Here is a 23,797-nt window from a genome sequence, read left to right on the forward strand (position 1 = left end):
AGTAGCGTAAGTATTTCCCTCAGTTTTTGAGAACCAAGGTATCAATCCAGTAGGAGGCTACGCGCGAGTCCCTCGCACCTACACAAACAAATAAATCCTCGCAACCAACGCGATAAGGGGTTGTCAATCCCTACACGGTCACTTACGAGTGAGATCTGATAGATATGATAGGATAATATTTTTGGTATTTTTATAATAAAGATGCAAAGTAAAATAAAAGCAACGGAAATAACTAAGTGTTGGAAGATTAATATGATGGAAAATAGACCCGGGGCCCATAGGTTTCACTAGTGGCTTCTCTCAAGAGCATAAGTATTTTATGGTGGGTGAACAAATTACTGTTGAGCAATTGACAGAATTGAGCATAGTTATGAGAATATCTAGGTATGATCATGTATATAGGCATCACGTCCGAGACAAGTAGACCGACTCCTGCCTGCATCTACTACTATTACTCCACACACCGACCGCTATCCAGCATGCATCTAGAGTATTAAGTTCATAAGAACAGAGTAACGCTTTAAGCAAGATGACATGATGTAGAGGGATAAATTCATGCAATATGATAAAAACCCCATCTTGTTATCCTCGATGGCAACAATACAATACGTGCCTTGCTGCCCCTACTGTCACTGGGAAAGGACACCGCAAGATTGAACCCAAAGCTAAGCACTTCTCCCATTGCAAGAAAGATCAATCTAGTAGGCCAAACCAAACTGATAATTCGAAGAGACTTGCAAAGATAACCAATTATATATAAAAGAATTCAGAAGATTCAAATATTGTTCATAGATAAACTTGATCATAAACCCACAATTCATCGGTCTCAACAAACACACCGCAAAAGAAGATTACATCGAATAGATCTCCACGAGAGAGGGGGAGAACATTGTATTGAGATCCAAAAAGAGAGAAGAAGCCATCTAGCTAATAACTATGGACCCGAAGGTCTGAGGTAAACTACTCACACTTCATCGGAGAGGATATGGGGTTGATGTAGAAGCCCTCCGTGATTGATGCCCCTCCGGCGGATCTCCGGAACAGGCCCCAAGATGGGATCTCGTGGGTACAGAAGGTTGCGGCGGTGGAATTAGGTTTTTGGCTCCGTATCTGGTAGTTTTGGGGTACGTAGGTATATATAGGAGGAAGGAGTACGTCGGTGGAGCAACAGGGGGCCCACGAGGGTGGAGGGCGCGCCTAGGGGGGTAGGCGCACCCCCTACCTCGTGGCTTCCTGCTTGATTTCTTGACGTAGGGTCCAAGTCCTCTGGATCATGTTCGTTCCGAAAATCACGTTCCCGAAGGTTTCATTCCGTTTGGACTCCGTTTGATATTCTTTTTCTGTGAAACTCTGAAATAGGCAAAAAAATAGCAATTCTGGGCTGGGCCTCCGGTTAATAGGTTAGTCCCAAAAATAATATAAAAGTGAATAATAAAGCCCAATAATGTCCAAAACAGAAGATAATATAGCATGGAGCAGTCAAAAATTATAGATACGTTGGAGACGTATCACCGAATGTAGGTGACATGCGAAGGTTCTGGTGATCCCGTCTGTACTCCAGCATGTGGTGTAGGACATAGAATCCATCATTAAGAGAATCACTCGGTTGCTGGATGCAGCAGAAGTCGGTCTTATGGCCGAAGGCGGGCCTGCCGTTCCTTCTCTTCTTGTCCTTGACCTCTCCACCCCGTGCGTCGTAGTAAAACATAGCACTGTCGAGAACATCCTTGATGTGGGTGTAATCCTTTTTGTTAATGTTCTTCGATGAGTCCAAGTAAAGAGCGTGGGAGTATCGGGGGTAGAGGATGATGAGGACGGCGCGCCCGCCGCTGCGCAAAATAAGTACACCTCAAATTAATTAGCCTCCACCGTGCAAATGAATGATTGAAATCGAAGGAAGGATATCCGTGCGGATGACTTACAGGGGATGATAAGGCACGAGAATCGCCTCCTTGTCCTTATTGGCGAGCATGAAATTGACGATGTATTCTCTCACGTATTCACGGTGCTTTGCGCAGACTCCCAAGAAGCCCCCGTGCATGAAGTACGGGTCAGTGACACAGGTATGCGGTATCTACTCAACACCGATGATGTAGTTCATGTGCAAGGCATAAAGGCAGACAAACGTAAAATCCAGCTTCTTCCCGTGAAACATGTCGAATATGTAATCGAATCGAAGGAAGAACTTCTCCGCGGGGAATGTGTCGACGTACGACAATTGCCGTGGAACGTTAACCACGTAGAGTGGGTATCCTGGATATTTTGAGGCGATGAGGCCTTTCTCTATCCACAGCACATCGCCATGAAGTCTCCTTAGATCGCCGAATCTGGCCCCTAGCGCTGCTGCAGGTAGGATTGGTTGACCGGATATGCCATTTATCCGCACCGGGGATATCTATACGGTCTTGAACCCGAGGCTGCTGAGGCGGCTGGATCATAGAATCAGCTTTTTGCCTTTCCTCGGTCACTTCCTAGACTTCTTTACTACCGGAAGGTCGTCCATAATACGTTCAGCCTCCGGAGACGGCAATTCAGGCACCGACTCATGACGCTCAAACCCTAAGTAGGCGCCAGTATAGACATACTGTTGAGTGCCATCGTCATCCTCATCCTCATCTATGGCGACGTCACCAGCGACTAATGGAGCCTTTTCCTCACCCCCTCCGCTATCACCCAGCACGACAGCCGACGCTAACTGGGTAGGTGAGGTGTTGATGTTCATACCTAACCGCGTGCTCGTGGGTGTGCTCCCGACCGCCTCCAGACGAAGCAGACTCTTTGGCCACAACAGGACCCACCCAAGGTAGTCAGAATCCCGATTCGACTGCTAGAATCCTACGACTTCACGACCCTACGGAAGCATGTCGATCCAAATCCCACAATGAATCCGGATCAGGTAGAATCCATGTTGAGTCGCGATCCAAATCATAGAATCATGTACAAAATTGTACAATCCCGACTATGGTATGGACTACATCCGATTCTACTAACCTATCTAAGTTGTTTGTTTAGTTGTAGCAAAATAGTATGCCATCATCCAAACCCCTTTTCATATGCCTCATGGACCTTTATTCCCATCCCAAGTCCAAACGCTCACTCGCAAACACCTTTGATCTAGCTCTAAGAAACCCTAGACCGAAATTGAGCATCAGGCTTGTCGACATATGGAATTGGTGTGAAAAGGAGGATGCTTCAAGATTGATCAGAGAAGGAGAGAAAGACCCTTCAAGGTTTAGCACTGTAGGTCAGATAGACAAGTGATCGACTATTCACGCACTCTAAAAAGAACTTAAGTAAATTTCATGCATTGAAGGTATAAATGTTCTACATATTTCCCTCTCATATATGTTCCATACATGCGAGCTAGATGGTAGGTTAGCTATAAAAAGAAGTGGAATACAACTAGCATTGATGTGTGCGTTCTCTACTCCATATTTAGTGTCAAAACGCTAGAGAACCCATATAAATTTCTTGTGTGCATACAAAATATCTTATTTGAGTAAATCTAGTAGAATCCTCGATTCCACGACTCGATCTTACGACTCGATTCTGTCTGAGGAAAACCGATCCGACTCTGAATCCCGACTCTAACTACCTTGGACCCACCCATTGCAACAATCACCAAGCCGCCGTGGGGTCTCGTCGTCATCCCCCACTAGTACCAGAGGAGGCAAATTCTCGTGGCCCGGTTTGACACTGGCCACGGAAACCTTGAAGACGTTTGGGGGGATCGGCCGGCTGTGGAACAATGGTTCCTTCGGCTTCATTATCGTCGCCTTCCCCACCTCCACCTTCTAGTCGCCGAAGGTGTACAATATGGTGCACGGGGTTTCGTCGGCCTGCAAAGAAAAGTCTGCAACGTGAGACATCCGAAAGGCAACGAAAACGGGAGATTATACATTTATTGAAGGGGGCCGGTGTGACAGATACCGTGAGGGCGTCGAGCTCAGCCAAAGACGAAGCACCACTGAGCACGTCCGGTGCGGGAGCTGGTGCGGGAGCAGGTGCAGCTGTAGGTGCTGGTGCAACGCTAGTCGAGCTGCTCCCCAAGAAGTCAGCAAGGGGAAAGTCCGCTGCATTTTTTTCTGGATTTTGCCTGGTCCAATTGAAAACGGCCGGAACCAAGGAAGTAGACATATCTACAACAACCTGTTTTGCGGCAGCTACCGCTGTTGCGACTGTCTGAGATGATTTCTTCTCAACCGCAATCTCAACCTTCTTGTCGATGTTTTCTTCAGTTAACCTCCGTCTTTCCTTTCTCTCCTCCGTGGTCTCACGGTAGTACTTCTTCCACGTGGCGCCGTCTCCGACACCGTGCACGCGTCCATACGACAGTCGAGTCTCCATCGGGAGTCGTTTCAATATGTTCAACGCCCGGTTGAATGGAGTGTCCCACTTGGGCCTCGCCAACGCCTCAGACGGCGAGTCGCTTTCGGCCGCAATCCTGTGCTGCTCTCTCTGCAAAAGGCACAAGGATCGTTTACAAATATGACTAACGTGTAGTCGAATTGATCAGAAACTAAAATTACCAGCAGTCTCATGAACTCCGTCGTGACCGTGTTCGTCTCGAAAACCTTCTTCACTGGGTCCCAACGGTGTCGGGCCCTGAGGACGTCACGCTCCTGCGGGACGGTGAACTCCGCCAAGGGGTCTGGGATGCCCAGACTCGTGGCTTCCGCGTCCTCCTTGGCCCATATGGACCTCTTCCCACCGTAACCACGGCTTCCGAGGTGGTGGCACCCAATGTTCCTCTGTTGAAGCCCCTTCATGTACTTCGACTTTTTTTGGCAGCTTCGGCCTCGCAAGCCACCTTGAATATTTCAAAGTGCTCTGCCGTGATTGTCGGATTATCCTTTACAATCTCGGAGTAGGGTTACTTTTTGTCGATGATCCTTGCTTTCACCCTTGTTTTCCAGGCGGCCAACGCGTCGCTAAACTTGGTCATGGCGTGTTTGTTTATCTTCTTCATTGCCGGGTCCTTATCTGGATCTTTATAATCATTTTCGTTCCGGCCCGGGAACAAGAATATCTGGTGCAGCTTCTTTAGGAGGGAGGGCCTCATATTGTCTATCTTCTGTAGTTTCTCATCGTTGATGGTGGCGGTTGTCCGTACGATGCAGCCTATTTGATTGCCGTAGCACGCGCGCGCTTCCTCGGGCGTCTTTGGCTCAAAATTGCCGTCGTCCACCTCCGTGGCCACCAGTCTAGTAGTCCTGAGCTTGTTAGGAAGCCGTTGCCTCTTTGCTTTCGGTTCTACACCGGCTCCGCTAGTCTCGGCGTCGGTCTCAGTCTCAGCGCCGGTCTCAGTCTCAGCACCGGTCTGCGTGTCGGTCTCAGTCCCCGATGACACCGGTGGGCCCAGCAACAACATCGGTTGATCGTCGGCAAGGCTCAAAAATTCGTTTGCCGCCAGGTAGACGTCGTCGCAATCACTAGAAACCTGTCCTTCATCGTTGCTATCCATGTTTCCTACGATTAAATCTAGTCAATTAATTCTAGACCTAATAAAATGAATAATGACATGAAAAAGGCCTATGTTTTGCAGGAACGTTGACTCCTTCCCGGTGCGGCAAATCCCGGGCACTCGATATGTCCTAGTTTGTAGCACAAATCATGCCGAAATTCATGAAAAATTTCGGCATGACCTTTGCTAAAAAGTGGACAAATCGAGAACCTGAAATTTGCCGGAACGGAAATGAATCAACATTCCGTCAAAACATAGGCCACTCAGCTTCATTCCCTGGAAACAACAAAAGGCCACTTGGGCACAATTGAACCACTTCAATGAAAAGATATAACATGACCACTTCAATGAAAAGATATAATCAACAATAAAAGTCTAGGAAGGGATCATCTTTAAAATAAAACTTGCCTAAATTCTTTTCCTAGAAAAATAGTGGTCGAAAATAAATTTTTCCTCTAACCTAGAGAGCCTAGTTAACCTAGCTTGTTAACCTAACGAACCAAATTAACCTAGCAGGTTAGTTAACCTAGCTTGTTAACCTAGTTTACCTAGATAATTAACCTAATTAAACTAGTTAACCTAGCTAGTTCTCTGTCAAAGCCCTGAATAATTTTTTTCTTAACCTAGATAATTAACCTAATTAAACTAGTTAACCTAACTAGTTCTCTGTGAAAGCCCTACCTACATTTTTGCACTAACCTAGAAAATTAACCTAATTAAGCTAGTTAACCTAGCTAGTTAGTATGTCCAATGTTTGTGCTATGCATCAGAGAGAGAGAGAGAGGAGGGGTGCTTACAGACGATGGCTCCGGTGGTGGCGAGGGAGGCAGTGGTGGCGAGGGAGGCAGGGGCGTCTCCGGTGACGGCGAGGGAGGCAGTTGTGGCGAGGGAGACAGGGGCATCAAGGGTGGCTCTGGTGGCGCCGAGGGAGGCTCCGGTGGCGTTGGGGGCGGCTCAGGTGGCGTCGACGGCGCGCGGCTCTGGTGGCTCCGGGGGCGTCGACGTCGGCAGGAGACGGCGGCGAAGTGGGGCGACGGTGAATTGGGGACACGACGGCGAAGTGGGGGCGAGCGATTTAGGGGAGAAGTGGTGGCCGGGTGGAGGGAAAACCGCTGATTAAGTGAAACATAGCGGTAACGCGTTAGCTATAGCGCGTTTCACAAAACGCGCTACTGCTAAGCCTGTTTCTTTTTTTCCTTTCTCATCTATTTTTCTTTACATTTTATTTTTTCCTTTTTCCTTTTTCTATTTATTTCATTTTCATTTACTTTTCTATTTGTTGTTCGATTTGTTTTCTTTTCGTTAGCAGTAGCGCCTTTCTATGTAAACGCGCTGCTACAATAGACATAGCAGTAGCGCGGTTTAAATAAGAACGCTACTACTATGTGTAGCTTATCGGCTTAGTCGTGAGAATTTTAGTTGTAGCGCGTTTATAGTTAGGCGCGCTACTGCTACGTTTGTATCTGTAGCGCCCTTATCACGCACGCGCTACTGGTACTTAGCACTAGCGCCCTTTTTTAACAAGCGCTACTGCTAAAGTTCTGTGTATAAGGTTTTCCCTAGTAGTGAAACAATGTCCAGAAAATATATAAAACCTCCGTGTAATATGAAATACTAGTACAATACACTGATTTCGTATAAATCTGCACATCTCTTGCTATTTAAAAAGACGTAAGGTTGCGAGTCAGTCCACTCCTCCTTCATCAAACCCTTATTTTATCACTACTCGGTTTTCCTGCCGTTTTCCTTGAAAACCGCCACAACTGCCCAATCACTTATTGACTTTCCAAATAAAATATATTTTCTTTGGTAAGCCAATAAGCACTTACCAAATAAGTATTTATCAATATGTTTACACAATCATATTAATACTGATAGGTAAATTACATACTAACATATTAGAATATTTATACATTTCTGTAATACACAAAAAATTATCTACTTTTAAAGATAAAATTACCTAAGGCTCGGCTATGAGAAATCTTCCAACTGAAAACAAAGGCCAAGAAGGCTATATGTTTATAAACCAAATAGCTATTTAAAAATAATAACATCCAGTCTCAGATATAACATCAAATCTTTTAGGAAAATGTTTCAATCAATAAAAGGATTAGAGCATCTAGCATAACTCCCCGATGGGAAGGGATCAAAAGGGGAAACGTGTCAAATTGACATTGAGACACGGTGACGGCTATGATGGATAAGTTATTGATTTTTGGATTGATTTATTCATGAATAAATTATGAACATGTCATTGACATTGTTAAACTCATATTAATATTTTATCATGTAAGCATGTGTTGCGTATATAACAGATACATCTACGTAAATAGCTAGTACGTCCAACACAGAAATAAACATGAGGGAGATGAACATATCATACCCTCCTAACGGCCAAGTCATAGACGCGACGGTGACAGTATCCTCGGCACCCTTCTTCTCTTACTCGGTCAGCCTTATGATGATGTCAAGGAGGACAATGACGTAATCGAAGTAACGGCCAAAGACGAACAATGGCGAGCAGCCGCGTATGAGACGCTCCCCAAAAACCTAATCCCTTCTCCTAGTGCAGGATCGCAAAGGACACGGGTCTGGAGGCCTGCTCTCCCGTATAGCCGTGCACGTGATGGGTGGGGATGGGATCACCGGAAGCAGCAACAAGGAGTGGAACGCCGGTGGGTTGTGTGCGAGGAGGCAAATGCGATCTGATCTGGGTGACTGCTAGGGTTGCTGATGCCTTCAATATATTAGGGTCATGGTAGGGAGACGTGGGCTCGACCATGCTCAGAGTCGACAACAATTCATGATCCGGCGTCTCATAATGTAATTAATTACCCCCGTCGTCCCATAATGTAAGACATTTTTTATTCTAGTGTAGTGTCAAAAAATGTCTTACATTATAGCACGAATGGAGTACTAAATAAATTTCCGTTCCTAACCGGCAAAAAATAACACACGCATGACATAGGTTTGAGCTCGACTCATTCATGAAACACGACACGAGCGAGGTGAGACGGGTGGCGGAGGAGGGGCACGCATGAACCACTTTTATTCTCATGCTCCAATAGCATATAGAAGAGAATCTCTTGTAGGCGTTGTTCAGTTAAACCTTCTCTCAAGGGGATTGAAGAGGATTGAAGGGGAATTAGAGAGATTTAGACCTCTTGGGATTTAATTCCTCTCAATTCCCTTCAAATCCACCTCAACTGAGCAAGATCTTAAGAAGGTCTAAAGCTTCATCCACCCCTCGGGGAGTATTAAACTTTTCACCACCTAGTCATGACACCTACATGGGCCTTTAGAGTTTTTTCTGAAATTGTTTTATGGGCCTAAAGCCCATCTATATAACAAGCTAAGGCCGGCGGTGTTATGCGGTTGGTGGGGGGTGAGAGGGCAAGGGCGTTTCAGTCTTTGTATACGAACCCCCAAGAAAGCTAGGGCAAAGGGCATTTTGGTCCTTGCATCTGAATCCGACGAAGAAGAAAGGCTAGGACAAAAAGGGGACAGGGGCATTTTGGTCTTTACATATGGAATCAACGAGAAAACCTAGGGCAAGGGTATTTTCGTCTTTTCACGCTAAATCGAGAGGAACAATTGACAAGAAAAGCTAGGGCAAGATATATATATGTTGCAAAGTAAACGAAGGCAAATCGTCGAAATCCAGTCAAAATCAAATCTCAAAAAACAAAACACTGTTCCCCGTCCCCATTTTTTTCCGGGCATAAACACGGGGCTCGTCCCGTGCTTGCTCGCCGCCGCCGGCGGGTCGTGCCGAGGCCGCCGCCTCTCCGTCCTCTGCTTCCCCGCCGCTGCCACCCATATATCCCCTTCGCTTCTCCCCCCGCGTCGGGTATCTGTCGCGGGCGCCTCCTCATCGCGCTTCTCCGCCGCCGGCGCGGCCGTCTACCCTTTCCGTGCTTCCCCGCCGCTACCGCCGCCGCCATATCCATTCAGAGCGACGGACCTCTTCAGCGTCTGCAGATTTCTTCCTCTCTCGGTGTGATTAGGTGCAGATTCGGTGCTCCACAGTGCTAGTTTGATTTCCCGTTCATGAACTGTTTATACAATTGTTGGAATATCCTGGAAAATTGTCGGACTTGATGCTTTCTTTTGAACTAAATTACAACTGCCTGCTGAAATACCAGTGTAAACTGAATACAAGCGAATAAGTTGGCTGTTTTCATCCAGCGATTCTCCTAGTTAAATCCCACCAGGGGGGTGGGGCGGGGTGGGGGGGGGGGGGGGGGGCACCATCTAGATCCACCGCTGTCACCCATTGGGCACTAGGGCAATTTTTGAGTTGGATGTCCCGCTCATGAACTGTTTATAAATTGTTGGAATATCCTGGAAAATTGTCGGACGTGATGCTTTCTTTTGAACTGAATTACAACTGCCTGCTGAAATACCAGTGTAAACTGAATACAAGCGAATAAGTTGGCTGTTTTCATCCAGCGATTCTCCTAGTTAAATCCCACCGGGGGGGGGGGGGGGGGGGGGGAGGCACCATCTAGATCCACCGCTGTCACCCATTGGGCACTAGGGCAATTTTTGAGTTGGATGTAGTTATAATTCCAGTTATGCACCAAAATTATGTATCTTCAGTTGATCCTTCATATCCTCTTTGTCGTTCATGCACTCTAGGGAGGTGTTTGGTTTTGTGTAGTTATAATTCCTGTCAAGCTGGAGAGGACTGTATTTGTCAACAAATCTTTATGCTGCAATTAGTTGTATACTATGATTTTTGGTAACATTTGATCCCTTTTGGGCAGGGCTTGGAAGGTACTTGTTTGGTCACACTCTCAGCGCTGATTGGTGGAGGTGTTGTGGCGCTCTGTTGTCTCTCTCGAATCCATAGCGAGAGCGTGGCTGCTGTTTGTACTTTTCTGAACTGTGACGGAATGGAGTGCAACAAGGATGAGGCCCTTAGGGCGAAGGAAATTGCAGAGAGGAAGTTCCAATCCAGGGACCTGCAGGGGGCCAAGAAATTCGCCCTCAAGGCCAAGGCTCTCTTTCCGGATCTTGAAGGTATTGTGCAGCTGATCACCACCTTGGATGTTTACCTTACTTCGGAGGTGAAGATTGCTGGTGGGAAGGACTGGTACTCTATCCTTTCCGTGGACATGTCGGCAGATGATGAAACTCTGAAGAAGCAGTACAGGAAGTTGGTGCTCCAGCTCCATCCCGACAAGAACAAGTCAGTTGGTGCTGAGGGTGCTTTCCAGATGGTTCAAGAGGCATGGACGGTGCTGTCCGACAAAACCAAGAGAGCGCTGTTTGACCAAAAAAGGAAATTGATTGCAATGCAACAGAAGACATCTCAATCAAATAAGACAAGTGCAGCCAATGGCTTTGAACATTTCGCAGCCAAAGCACCCGCTTCCAAGGCAAGTGCAAACAAGGAAAAGACAGGATCAGCAACATCTGCAGTGCGTCAGCGCCCGCCCCCGCCCCCACCCCCACAGCGCCCGCCTCCACCCCCACCCCCACAGCGCCCGCTTCCTCGCCATCAGGCTGCTGCTCCAGCTCCACCTCCAGCAGCACAACCTACATTTTGGACCTCATGCAACAAATGCAAGATGAATTTTGAATACCTCAGAGAGTATTTAAATCGCAATCTGCTTTGCCCTAGCTGCCGCGAGCCATTCATAGCAAAAGAGGTGCCGATGCCACCACCTGAGGTTGTTCAGGCAGTACGTGATTCAAACATCCGCGGTGCAACTGAAGATGCAAGCACTGGCAGAAAGTTTCAGTGGGGTCTGTTCTCAAGGACAGCTGGTCCAGCTAGTGCTACTGCATCATCTGCTGCTGGTGCTCAAGCTGCTAATATGGTTCATCAGACGTATGAGAAAGTCAAGAGAGAGAGGGAGGAGGCACAAGCTGCAGCAAGAAGGGAAGAAGCTCTTCAGAGGAAGCACAATCCTCTAAAAAGGAAAGCAAATGTGTCCGAGAATGTTAACCATGGAATGGGTGATGTTGCATCTGGGAAGAAGATGAAAACTGTGGGTAAAGATGCTGGAGTTGGTTCTTCCTCCATTCTCTCAGGTGCATGGGCCAATTATGTTGGAACGCCAGGTGGAACTATACCATTTTCAACCAACAGTGGAGCCTTTGAGTTTCAAGGTGCTAATGGCGTGATACCCAATTGGAGACCCAGGCCTTCTACTCGGATCAGCGTAACTAGGACTTTCTCTAAGAAGGATATTAGGAGCATTTTGATTGACAAGATGAAGAGCGATTTGAGAGAGAAGGTGAAGGAGATAAGAAGTAAACCAGTCCAAGTTACAGTTAATGGAAAAGCTAGCGAGAAACATGTGGTTAACAAACATGTTGAGGGTAATGAAAGTCTTGCATCAGATGATTCTACTGCAAACAAAGATGCCTGTGCTGATCCAGAGGAGAATGGTTCTGCTAATAGCGCAGATGCTGAAAATGAAGATGACAACACTTTCTCCTATACTGTCCCTGATCCTGATTTCCATGATTTTGACAAGGATCGTACCGAGGAATCTTTTCAGAGTGATCAAATTTGGGCTTCATATGATGATGAAGATGGTATGCCTCGTTATTATGCATATATTCAGAAAGTTATCTCCTTGACTCCATTTAAGGTCAAAATAAGTTATCTCGCATCGAGGACAAATAGTGAGTTTGGACCACTGAATTGGGCTTCTTCCGGCTTCATAAAGACATGCGGTGATTTCAGGATTGGTAAATATGAAACCATTGATATAATCAACATGTTCTCTCACCAGATTAAATGGGAGAAAGGTCCACGTGGGGTGGTCAAAATTTATCCACGGAAAGGCGATATCTGGGCTTTGTACCGAAATTGGTCCCCTGATTGGAGCGGAGATACTCCTGATAGTGTGCTTCATGTTTATGATCTGGTTGAGGTACTGGATGATTATGATGAAGATATTGGAATTTCTGTCATTCCCTTGATTAAGGTTACTGGATTTCGAACAGTTTTCCAGCATCATCAGGACCAGGATGTCATCAAGAGGATTCCAAAAGAAGAGATGTTTCGGTTTTCACACCAGGTTCCCTTTTACAGGATGTCAGGGGAAGAAGCTCCAAATGTCCCCAAAGATAGCTATGAGGTAGATCCAGCTGCTATCTCTAAAGAACTTCTTCAGGGAATCACAGAAACTGTGAAGGAGGCAGAGGGAACTTCTAAATGCTGATTAAAACAGTGATGCTGACTCGGTTATGCCTTTGTTGACCTGCCATTTTGAATCAAATATTTGTTGACATCTGCTAGTTTCTATAGTTTCCTAGCCTGTACTACTTTTGACTATCACCTTTGTATACAGTTGTTGGTCTGGGGCTAGCCATTCCTAAATTATCTTGTATGGCATCTGGGCATCTGTCTTGTCATCTCAAAACTTAAACAGTGATGCTCATAATGTGAGTTAGAGACATAGTCATTTTGTATGTCACAAAAACTTGGAAGTGCTGATACTTCTACAATATGTTGTTTTATCTCTAGCTGTATGAGGATGAAGGTTTTGCTATTTTATCTGGTTGCTCAACATACCACTTACTTGGTTACCATTATGGATGGTTTGGATCGGTACTCCACCAACATCCTATTCCAGGTTGTTACCAGCAGTACTGATATTTGTGGCTGAACAGTGTATTACAGTATTGTTTTGTCCTTATTGTCAGCGAAGCTTTTCCCTTTTCCGGAGTTTTTTTTTAATTCTTTTACTCCCTCTGATCCATATTGATTATCGCAGCTTTAGTACAACTTTGTACTAAAGCCGTGATAATTAATATGGATCAGAGGGAGTACTGTTAACCAAATCCTGAATGGCATTAATATTTGGACATATGAAGAAGAAAGTTCTTTGCAGAATATCAGCTGTTTGTTTTCAGGTATGCGGACTGTCCAGGTAATGCTTACCTACAACCTTTTTTCTGGGCAAAAACATGTACATTAGATTCACAGCTTATTATGTACAGATTGCCTTTTCTGGATCTCACAGCCGCGGTCTACAATGCCCCACAGCTGCGGTGTACAACCCTCCTGTTTCCAAAAGAAAAGAGTCTGGCAGCAATCGAAGGCAGAACCAGTTACTTGGTGAGCCTCATGGATGATGCACACTTGTGGAGAGTGAGCAATCAAGCATGGTTCAATCCTGAGGTGTCATTGTGGTTGTGGAAACTGAGGAACTAAGCAAGGTTCTTCAACCTCAGTTGACCTTTGTTGACAGTGAGTGGCCAGGCCTGGCATGGCTAAGTGAAGCAAAATCGGTTCTTATCATAACTGAGCCCAGGGAAAAATCAAGGTACCAACTGTCATTTTTCTCCTGTCTTCCTGCATTCGCACAGTATCGTTTGCTTTTCTTCTGTTTTCCTTGTCTTAAAATATACTTTAGCTATTGTATATGTCTGCATAAGATAGTATTACTGTCGATGTGAAACTTTTCCGCTGGAACTACTGTTACTATTAGACTTAGCAAAAACTTGTGCCTTGCTTGGCTTGGTGTACTTGCATTTATTTCATTATTAGTAAAACAGCGCGTCTGCTGAACTAGCCTATATAATTTTTTATTGTAAAGATATTGGAATATGTCCTTTTTGGCAAATTCCCCTTAACTTTACTCGAAGAACATTTAAGAGCTGCTGGTGAAATAGCCCTTTTAGGTCCATATCACCAGGAACAAGAATCTCTATCGTAAAGGAAAGAATGTAAGCAAAGCCAGATTCATCACATTTCCTTTACCCAAAGTCGAGATGGACATGTGAGCTTGTGCTTGATCTAGCTCCAGATATACTGCTTTGCATATATGTAGGGGGAGCTTGCACAACTCAGGTGGAGCTATGTCGACTAAAGGGACTTTAGATATTTCCTAGGTACAGTAGTATGTTGCGCCAACGGTCTCTCGTCTTTTTGTTATCCGATTTAAGCTTAGCAAGCTATATGTAAGGTCATGTCTTACTGTGTGTCTTATGAAGGCTAGTTTTCCATTATCACGTACTCACCATAAAGGCGCAAAAATTAATAAGCAATTGAACGGGAAAATGGGTGGAAAACCTTGTGTGCTTACAAAGTGTTTGTACCGTGTTAGTTGCCTCTTATATTTCCGACGACCTACATCGATAATTTTACTGTCAGTTAGAGGTTGAGGCAGGTCTAACTAGACCATCATCTATTTTGACGGCAACAGAGCAAGACTAAGTTAACCTGGCAAGGCTGATGTTGAGCTCACAGTACGGATGGCGCATCTCCGGCCTGAGCACGACATGATCGAGGCGTTATCCAGGTACGGTTGGTTATCGATTCTCTGTAATAACATTTATGTTCCCGGGATGTGAGTATGAAATCTGCTTTTTTCTTTATATCATGTGAATATGAAATCTTGTAGGATGCTGGAATGGACTGCCCTGACTGCGAGAGTCGGTCGAATGCGGTCTCGGTTGCCCACGGACACGGTTCGTCTGTTGCTACTGATTTTATCTTTTTTATTTTCCTTTCTGATTGCCGTAAACCATGAAAGGAGTACCCATCCATTCATCTTAATGGAGGTTCGGGATCTGCATTGGATTGCGTGGCTGTGGTTTGTTAGTGAATGAATTGCTGTGGTCCATCTTATACGCTGGTACCAAACTGTTGCATACGGCTAGGCTCAACTTTGAGCCCAACAAATTGAAAAATGTGCAGACACAGCACATGCACATTGGCACATATCTAGTGGCCGTTCATTTTGAAATGGCAGCAATCCAGCCAGGGCTGGAGCACGGCACTCTCCTTGTTGAATGGTTTCATTTCATTCAAGTGGATTGATGTCAAATCTGGATTGCATCTAGCGCCATTGTTATCTCGTTGATTAGCATCGTCAACTCGTTGGAGATCGACCGGGTGGCTAGCTAACTAGCATTGCTGATACAACCATGGCGGCCACTCTAGGCGCATCCCCTTGCCCGCTCGTCGGCCCGGTCCCCTTCAAGGGCGTCGGCGACGGTGATGACCATGCCGTCTCCCCGCCGGAAGAGTACGCGGACGTCATCTCCGCCATGCCTACCATCACCGTGCGCGGAGGCCTGGTGATGCGCCAGAACCAGGGCGCCTGGCAGGTCCACCAGTGGGTGGCGGGGTCCTCTCTTTCCAGCGGCGCTCCGCCTCAACCCGCACGACTGCGTCCCTCTGGTCGACAGCCTCTTCAGCGCCGGCCAGGAGACCAAGCTGGACGCGCTGCCGTCGCCCAGGCTGATCAACACGCACGTCCACCACTCCCTCCTGTCGCCCACAGCCCAGACTGCAAGATCGTCCACGCCTGCAGGAAGCCCAAGGATATGCTGATTTCGCTGTGGCACTTGTACGAAAGCTTGGTGACGGCAGAGGGCGGCACCTACGCGTTCTCCGACCTGTTCGAGAACGCGTGCCAGGGCAAGCACCCCAACGGCCCCATCTGGGACCACGTCCTCGGCTACTGGCAGGCGAGCAGAGCCAGCCCGGAGAGGATCCTCTTCCTGCGGTACGAGGAGATGCTGCGCGACCCGGTCGGCAACGTCAGGGAGCTGGCGCGGATTCTCGGAGTGCCGTTCACGGCGATCGAGGAGGCGGCGGGGCTGCCGGCGGACATCGTGACGCTGTGCAGCATCGAGACGCCGAGGGGCCTCGGCGCCAAGAAGACCGTCTTTGTCAAGTTCCCGCACGCGTTCTTCTTCAGGAAAGGGGTTATCGTTATTTGGTTCAAGAAGTAAGAAACCGTAGTAGTAACAATTTAGATGAATGAATGCATCTCCATGACTAGTGTGGATGGTGCATCTTGCAAAGCAGCCTGCCTTGTGCGACGCAGAAAAAACGGATCGCACGCATTTCACTCACTCTTGCGCCTAACAAACACGACAGCTGCGTAAGAAGAACCTGAAGACGCAACCACAACAATACATCCAGCTCAACCGCGGCGCGATGATCAATCGTGTAGAAGTAACGTGTAGCCGTCAGCAAATGGTACTAACGAACAGCGACCTCCAGCGAAAGCCTTTGCACAACGGCAATGAACTTGTCACTTTGCGACACGCTGCCTAAGACATGGAATGGGGTGATGAATGGTATATGTACTGCCTCGGGTATCAAAATGCAAGACATCTCTACGGTTTAAATTGAGCTGCAAAAACATCTTATATTTTGATACGGAGATAGTACTAATCAGCGGGACATAACAAAAATTAATTGTAGCGTGGTGCGTTCCGGAGTTCCCCTCGCCCGATTTCAGGAGTAGACACATGAGTTCCATTCAACATGCAGGCAGGTCTTCGCTCTGCTCTTCTTCAAACTAGGAACATAAATTTGGGCCGGACAGATCCATATCATCTTCGTTCCTTCCCCACTGCCATTCCTTCCTCGGACATGTGAGCGCTGATATGATATGTCACTTCTTCAAATGCAGATCGATGGCCTTAACTACACCTTAAACAAGCAACAAGTCAACCATTAACAATATACATAGTTCAACGAGTTAGATGGGCTCATGATGAACTAGTGCATCGAATAATCAAGCGTGCTCCAGGGTGCGGCACCTGCCGACTGACTGAAGCTTCTACTCACCAGAAAAGGACCGTGGAGGAAGGAGACATGCAAAGTTGTGGAAGCAAGCAAGGCGCAGCCAGAGGAAAACTTACATGGATCGATCCTCACGCGAGCTTGCAAGGCACCCATTGTTTCACTCTCAGGCTCAACTCGCTCGGAACCGAGGCTGACCACTCCTCCAGGTCCGGAAGGGGACCCGTCAACGCGACGTAGTTTACGCTCTCCTTCTCCGAAAGCCTCTTCCAGTTTAGCTGCGACATAGTAGGGTCGTATCATCAGCATGACATCATTTAGCACCAGCAGTCGAAAATACACAGGTTCAGTAGTCTGGTAAAAAAAAAAAAATATTCTTACTTGCCCTGGAAATGCAGAGCATAGAGCCTTGATTGTGGGATTCTGAACCCAGGAGGAAACATCCGCGTCGGCAGCAAGAGATACGGCGGCATCTCCCGCACCGCAGTTGACCATGATTCGACCATCGGGCATCAGCTTCTTCGCAATCTCTAACCAAGTGTCAACCTGCAACAATGTTGACATCACGTTAGAGCCAGCGGAAGTTCGTCGAAATGAAGTAAATACTCTGTAAAAGTACCATTCATCAATTTACAAATCTCGGGTGTGCTGTTTGTAGAAATATGCAAAATCTTTATGTACTACAGTTCCTCTAATTCTGTTATAGAGATCATTTCATTTTTAATTTTTTATGCATTTGCATTTATGCTGGAAAGTTTTTCAATGCCAATTACATACCAGACCGAACAGAGTATGAGCATTCATTTATACAACATGCTAACAGTTCAAATTTGTAACCACCATGAAGATATTTGTGGTGGAGCTATGGTGACTCACACATGCAGACCATACCACCATATGGTTCTGTCGTGTTATGCAAGGAGCACCAGACAATGATAATAGTGAAAAGTACAAACTCTAAATGCTAGCCATGGTAGAAATACATGCAGAATAATAACAAATGAACTAAAAAGGAATGGCAAGGGAGATATTTACTTCCTGTAGCTGAGGTAAGACTTCTCCATCAGCAAATAAATCAACAACAATACCTGCAGACATGAGCTAGGTACCGTCAGGCATGAGCAAGCCAGTTCCCGAAACTAAAAACTTTAAAGCCTCTGAAAAGCCAATTATATGTATTCTATCACCAATTTTTATCACACAGAGTCTAAATTTACTACAGATAATCATTGAAAACTGATCACTAGAGAGCTTGCCATAATTAAATTCCAAGAAGGCAGTAAAACATGCATTATGTTTGCATCAGATAAAATGTTCACCAGCAAATCCTCCTTCGACTGTAGCCGATGGGGAAAGTGCATCGCCAATATGCACTGAAAGTGAACCACCTAGTTCCGTGGTCTTCTCTAAAGTGGACATACCAAAATAATCCCTTGACAATTCAATTACCTGTCATGAAACGATATAGTTTTTCAGGGTTTTCAGTTATGAAAATGTAAATAGATGGCTGTATGATCAGGAAAAGCATAAAACAAAAAAATAAGGCTGAAAAACATGAATAGTTGTAATTGCATAACCAATCACAGAATAATGATAATGGATGTTTTCTTGAAATAGCATAACCAACATTACCCAAAAAAGCCCCAAAAACATTACAAAAAAGTAACGCTCTTCTGAGCAGTTTCCAAGACTACCGTATAACTGAAATTGGTAAAATTCTCCAGACATTCAGTCATGTATTCAGTAAACACATGAAAGGACAGTGATAACAGTTTTCACCGTCGGATCAATCTCCCATCCGATAAGTTGTATCCAAGGCCAAACTTCCAGCATCATATGTGCTGCTGTCCCAGCACCCTGAAAGAAGCATGTAGAGAAGAAACGAATCACATCTGCAAGAGGTGTGAATAGCTAATTATTTAAGTAAGGACCGCTACGACGGTTCCTTGTCTAAGTAGATCACCTAATGCTCTTTCTAGGAATTGTAATGTACAATACCTTACACAAACTCGTTGCAACTGGTTGAATACTGAAGTAGTGCGTAAAACAAGGACGCAGAGTTTAAAATCGATTTTTTTTTTTCAAAAAAATCCTTTTTTTGTGACAAACATTGCCAAAAGTTTCACGTGCTGCCAAAAATTCATCGTGGAATCATATTCCTAGAAGCCGTGGCCCAAAAAAAAAATCTATACTCTGAAAATGCTACTTTCAAAAGCATTTTGGAGCACTGAATTTTTTTTTGCCACGCCTTACAGGAATGTGATTCCATGATGAATTTTTGCAAGCACTTGAAACTTTTGTCAATGTTTGTCACAAAAAAAATCATATATTTTTATTTTACTGTTAACCAAGCTCATTTGAGCTCGGGAGCAGAACGACACTTTCGGTAAAACAACAGTTTTTTAAAACTATTTTCTGGATTTTACTGTTCACCCGAGATCATGTAAGCCCGATCTCACAAAATCACTTTCACTTCGCAGAAATAATGACATGTATAGAACAGGAGCATGGCTAAGAAATGTCAGAGAATGGATTTACCAAACCTAGAAGTGCAACAGGGCCGCGTGGAACAACGGTAGGTAGGCTGACACACTCATCCTGAATGATAAAAAACAAAACGGGTTATAAGAATTTACATTCAGTGGCCGCTTTGAGGGAAAGAAAAATTGTACTATGTAAATACAAGAGGTGAAAGAATAATACTCCCTCCGTTCCGAATTACTTGTCGCAGGTGTGGATGTATCTAGATGTATTTTAGTTCTAGATACATCCATTTGTGCGACGAGTAATTTGAAACGGAGGGAGTATATATGATGCCTTCATTAAGAAATTAAACCCTTACATTGCACGGCCAACTGGCGATGAATGATGATGCCAGCAATGAGCAGTGTTGGAAGCTGATTAAAACTTTTTCTGTGCAATAAAACATATTTTTCGTGCGATGGTTCTTAAAACAACTTTTCTGTTGTCATACCGAAAACGTAGGGGTACATTTATAATGCTAACAGAGTAACAGACCTACTGGAAGCATCGAGCATAAATTCCTAAGGCCTACAGCCTACTAGGTGCTCGGTAATATGCTTATAACAATTATGTATTCATACCGGTTAGCACGCTTTGTCCATAGACCCTCTTATCTGGCGACCGTTCGCTGGGAGGGGGTAACATTTGTGAACGTTTTGATGGCAGTTTTAATTGGTTGGGTGTGGTAGTTTCTTTAAAACAACATGGCATTTTCTGGAATGAAGACTCAAAACCACCATCCTCCAAAAAAATGCCATGCTGTTCCGAAGAAACTGTCACCCCCTATACAATTAGAATTGCCAGGAAAAACATTGGAAATGTCACGCTCTCCTAGTATTGAGCCTTTGGTTAGGTTGTGAGTTCAAAACTTTGTATTGTGTTTTTGCTATTTTCCTATTTTACAATTTTTCACTATTTTTATCTGATGTGATTGCAGGTAATTTCTTTTGAAAATTAAAATTTCAATCAAGATTAATCTAGATTTACGGTGTGGATGCAAAATGCGCAACGCTGGTCAAACGATTTGGGATGGTCCGAGGATGGTATTTCATCTGTTTTGAGACTGATAAAATGCAACTATGTGTTGTTTTAAAATGTCTTAAAAATGCCCTAACTTTTTTAAATACAAACATTGACTCTAATTTTCAACTTGTATTTAGCTCCATATATTTGATAATTCATGATGATTAGTATAAATAGATAAAAATAATTGAAATTAATATGAACTAGAAAGATGTTGGTAAAGAAACAACAAGAAGGTGTGGACTAGAACTTAACGCCAAGGCACAACACTCTAGGAGAGCAGTGACTACATGATCCACCGACCTCCTCTATGGTGCCAACATGACCGTCACCAACAAGGTGTATCAAGGTGGACCACCACAATGCCGTTATTAGGGAACAAAACTCTTAACCCTAAGAGACCTAACTTTAATGCCGCAACACATATATGAGTCACTCCGCACCGGAGGAGGAGGGGACTCGTGGCTTTGTCGGCGGGGAGCAGGTGGAGCGGTGGCGGCTATTGTGGGTTTACGGAGAGGGGTATGGCTACACAACCTATATCGTTCAACATGCCGTGACCGGCGAAATAACGCCATGAGAACCAGGATGACCTCGTCAATCTCAAAATTTCCCCTTCCGAGTAGGACTGGACACTTTGAAATTTTGAAACAAAAAACAAAAGCAACCTAAAGTTTAAACATAAATGTCTCTCAAATTGACTTTCGTTGGTTTAATTCAGTTAGGAAACATCAATGTACTTGATATATATTATAGAAACCGGACCGTACCATACATCAAAGGAGAAAAGCTAAAACTAGCCTTAGTGGTTTTTAAGCATATCGACTATCCCATCATCAAACTAGTAAAAACCGGTAGAACCGTTCGATTTATAGTGAACAAGGCAGTTGAATCTCCATCCACAAATATCGCTCAATATTTTAATTTCGTGTGGAAGATATATGGGTAATTACTTCTACAAAAATGGTAAAGAAAACACGTTAGTAGGTTTCCTTATTTGGCCTGGACCATGCGATTAGGGGGCGTTTTCGTTTTCCTTTTTGGAAATGGGGGTGTTTCCTTAGGGCCTGAGGAGATGACTGGCTAAGACAAATATATTTACACATGTTAGGGGGTGTTTGGTTTCAAGGACTTTTTTGTGTTGGGATTAGAAAAAGTCCCTAGCAAACCAAGCAAGGTGGGACTTTTTGCTAAAAGTCCTTAAAAGCACCTTCTTAAGAGTCTTTTTCAAAAAGTCCTAGGGACTAGAAAAAGTCCTAAGACTAGAGAACCAAACACCACCTTAATTATCTCAACTGTTCAGATATTCTATGCCCTCTATTAAGGAGGCCATGTTAAAAAACAGCTCTACCGTCATACGTTTTGTCCAAAAAAGAAAAAAGAAAAAAGCTCTACGAGGTACTCAAATGATGGATGTAGAGCAGTAATCTAAATGTCGGCTCATCTAAATTCTGGTTAGATTAGTACCCAGTAGGAATTGGTCCAGGCGCCCTTCTTGGGGAGAATGCTGTGGACGTTGCCTGCACGAGACAGCCAAACATGGAGCTCGAACTCACTGGATTCAAGAAACCAACACGATCCAAATCCGCGAGCAACCGGTGATACGTACGGGTGGGGTCGAGGACGAGGTAGCGGTTGGAGGGCGAGTCGATGACCATGATGACCTCGTTGAAGGCGGTGCGGTAGGAGGCGAGGAGCACCAACTCCTCCTCCTCCCCCTCCCCCTGCCGCTGCTCGGCGGTCGTGGCCGCGACCTCGTCGGGGGCGCAACGGAGCCGCGCGAGGGAGCGCGGCTGCTGGACCTTGGCGTGGCGGCGGCGGTGGAGGAGGAGGAGGCGGGGCAGCGACAAGGTTAGCGGCATGGTGGCCGGCATTGCTGGTGCGGGATAGATAGAGCTGGGGCTCGACTCCTTGTTAGTGTTAGCTAAATGTAGTTAGCTGTCCCGAGATCAAACCAAGAGGACCGGAGCAGCTGCACGAGGAGGACTCCAATCCTTATATAGGATCGAGAATACAAGGTGGCATTGAGCTGCACGTGAACAGCCAGCACACATATTGCTAGAAGCTAATACTATAAGTGGTAAGTACGCAGCCTTGCCGACTTCCTATATCAGGATATTTCTTCTCTTCAGATATTTGTGCCCTGCCGACATGCATGTTAGATATTCCCAGCAATCAGTTCACTGCTAGATGCACCTGCCAGCCAACATGATTATTTGCAACATTTCACGCCCTAATCGTGTTGCCTATCTTTGATATATTTTGTATGCCGATTCGCTCTCTTATTTTCAGGAACTTGAGTCTGCCGAGGGGTTTAGTGAGAATATCCGCTAACCGATCATCTTTAGTTGTGACGTACTCCACCTCGATTTTACCATCTTCCACACACGCACTCATGTATGAAGTGGTACCTTGTGTCGATGTGGTCCGCTTCTGTCGCGATAAACCGAATTCTTGCATAATGCAGTTGCTGATTTGTTGTCCACCCTGAGGGTAACCTTGTCATCTGATTGCATTTTCAATTCATTAAGCAGGCATGCAAGCCTAATGCCTTGACAAGCTGCCGTAGTAGCAGAAATGTATTCCGCTTCAGTCTTCAGATGATGGTAATGCTATCGTCCTTTGCTTCTGAGATCCCCAAGTTACCGACTAAGAAAAATATAGTGCCAGTAGTGCTCTTCCCGTCATCAACTTCTGCAGCCATGTCACTATTGCTATAGCCCACAAGCCTATAATTTTCCAAGCCCTTTCTCACATAAAGTTGCGCACACGTTTTCATTTAAAAAAAATACAGAGTCCTCACCTCCGTCTAAAAAATCATCTTAGAAAAAATCCTCACCTTCATCTAAAAAAAAGTAAAAAGGAAAAATTACCTCCGAAGCCTACCAGCGAGTGCCACTTTGCATAACCCTTCATTTAAAAAATACCAGAGGTCCTCACCTTCATCTTAAAAAAAATACATTTAAAAAACAATCCACACCTTCATCTAAAAAAGTCCAAAAGATTTCTCACCGCGGCCAATCAGCTTGCGCCACGTGGCATAGCTGGTTGGTCGCCCTTCATACGTAGCTTAATGGGTTTAATGATATCCAAAATTAATTGTACCATGGACACACCTCAAGATTTGCTTCACTGCAACCATATGTTTCTCAGTTGGTGTTTCCATGTAGCGACTCACAATTGCTACCACATAAGCTATGTATGGTCTTGTATTCACCAAATATCGAAGGCTTCCAACTACACTGTAGTAGTCTGTCTTATCAACCAGAGGACTC

The 23,797-nt window shown here is 45.2% G+C and overlaps 3 protein-coding genes across 4 annotated transcripts; 2 read left to right on the plus strand and 1 right to left on the minus strand.

Annotated features, from left to right (window-relative positions):
- Positions 1–9,110: 9,110 nt before the first annotated feature.
- LOC109772167 (uncharacterized) lies at positions 9,111–12,946 on the plus strand. Its single transcript, XM_073497118.1, has 2 exons — positions 9,111–9,471; positions 10,234–12,946. Exon 2 carries the CDS (start codon positions 10,363–10,365, stop codon positions 12,646–12,648), a length of 2,286 nt encoding a protein of 761 aa, XP_073353219.1. The 5' UTR covers positions 9,111–9,471; positions 10,234–10,362; the 3' UTR covers positions 12,649–12,946.
- A 122-nt stretch (positions 12,947–13,068) lies between these two features.
- LOC120963119 (flavonol 3-sulfotransferase-like) lies at positions 13,069–16,234 on the plus strand. Its single transcript, XM_040387567.3, has 3 exons — positions 13,069–13,755; positions 14,638–14,733; positions 14,836–16,234. The coding sequence occupies exon 3, from the start codon at positions 15,362–15,364 to the stop codon at positions 16,172–16,174; it is 813 nt and encodes a 270-aa protein (XP_040243501.1). The 5' UTR covers positions 13,069–13,755; positions 14,638–14,733; positions 14,836–15,361; the 3' UTR covers positions 16,175–16,234.
- Positions 16,235–16,393: 159 nt separating this feature from the next.
- LOC109772195 (uncharacterized) lies at positions 16,394–23,533 on the minus strand. 2 transcript variants are annotated; one of them, XM_045228007.2, is made up of 9 exons: positions 22,132–23,533; positions 21,990–22,042; positions 19,515–19,574; positions 18,756–18,833; positions 18,296–18,425; positions 18,012–18,064; positions 17,358–17,522; positions 17,096–17,254; positions 16,394–16,883 (listed from the first exon to the last, which is right to left on the minus strand). In XM_045228007.2, the coding sequence occupies exons 1-8, from the start codon at positions 22,394–22,396 to the stop codon at positions 17,108–17,110; spliced, it is 951 nt and encodes a 316-aa protein (XP_045083942.1). In that variant the 5' UTR covers positions 22,397–23,533; the 3' UTR covers positions 16,394–16,883; positions 17,096–17,107. The 2 variants fall into 2 exon arrangements, with proteins under 2 accessions (XP_045083942.1, XP_040243500.1); XM_040387566.3 differs by having other exon boundaries at positions 16,394–17,254.
- Positions 23,534–23,797: the final 264 nt, after the last annotated feature.

The sequence above is a fragment of the Aegilops tauschii genome, chromosome 4, assembly GCF_002575655.3.
Source record: "Aegilops tauschii subsp. strangulata cultivar AL8/78 chromosome 4, Aet v6.0, whole genome shotgun sequence".
Classification (NCBI taxonomy): Eukaryota; Viridiplantae; Streptophyta; class Magnoliopsida; order Poales; family Poaceae; genus Aegilops; species Aegilops tauschii.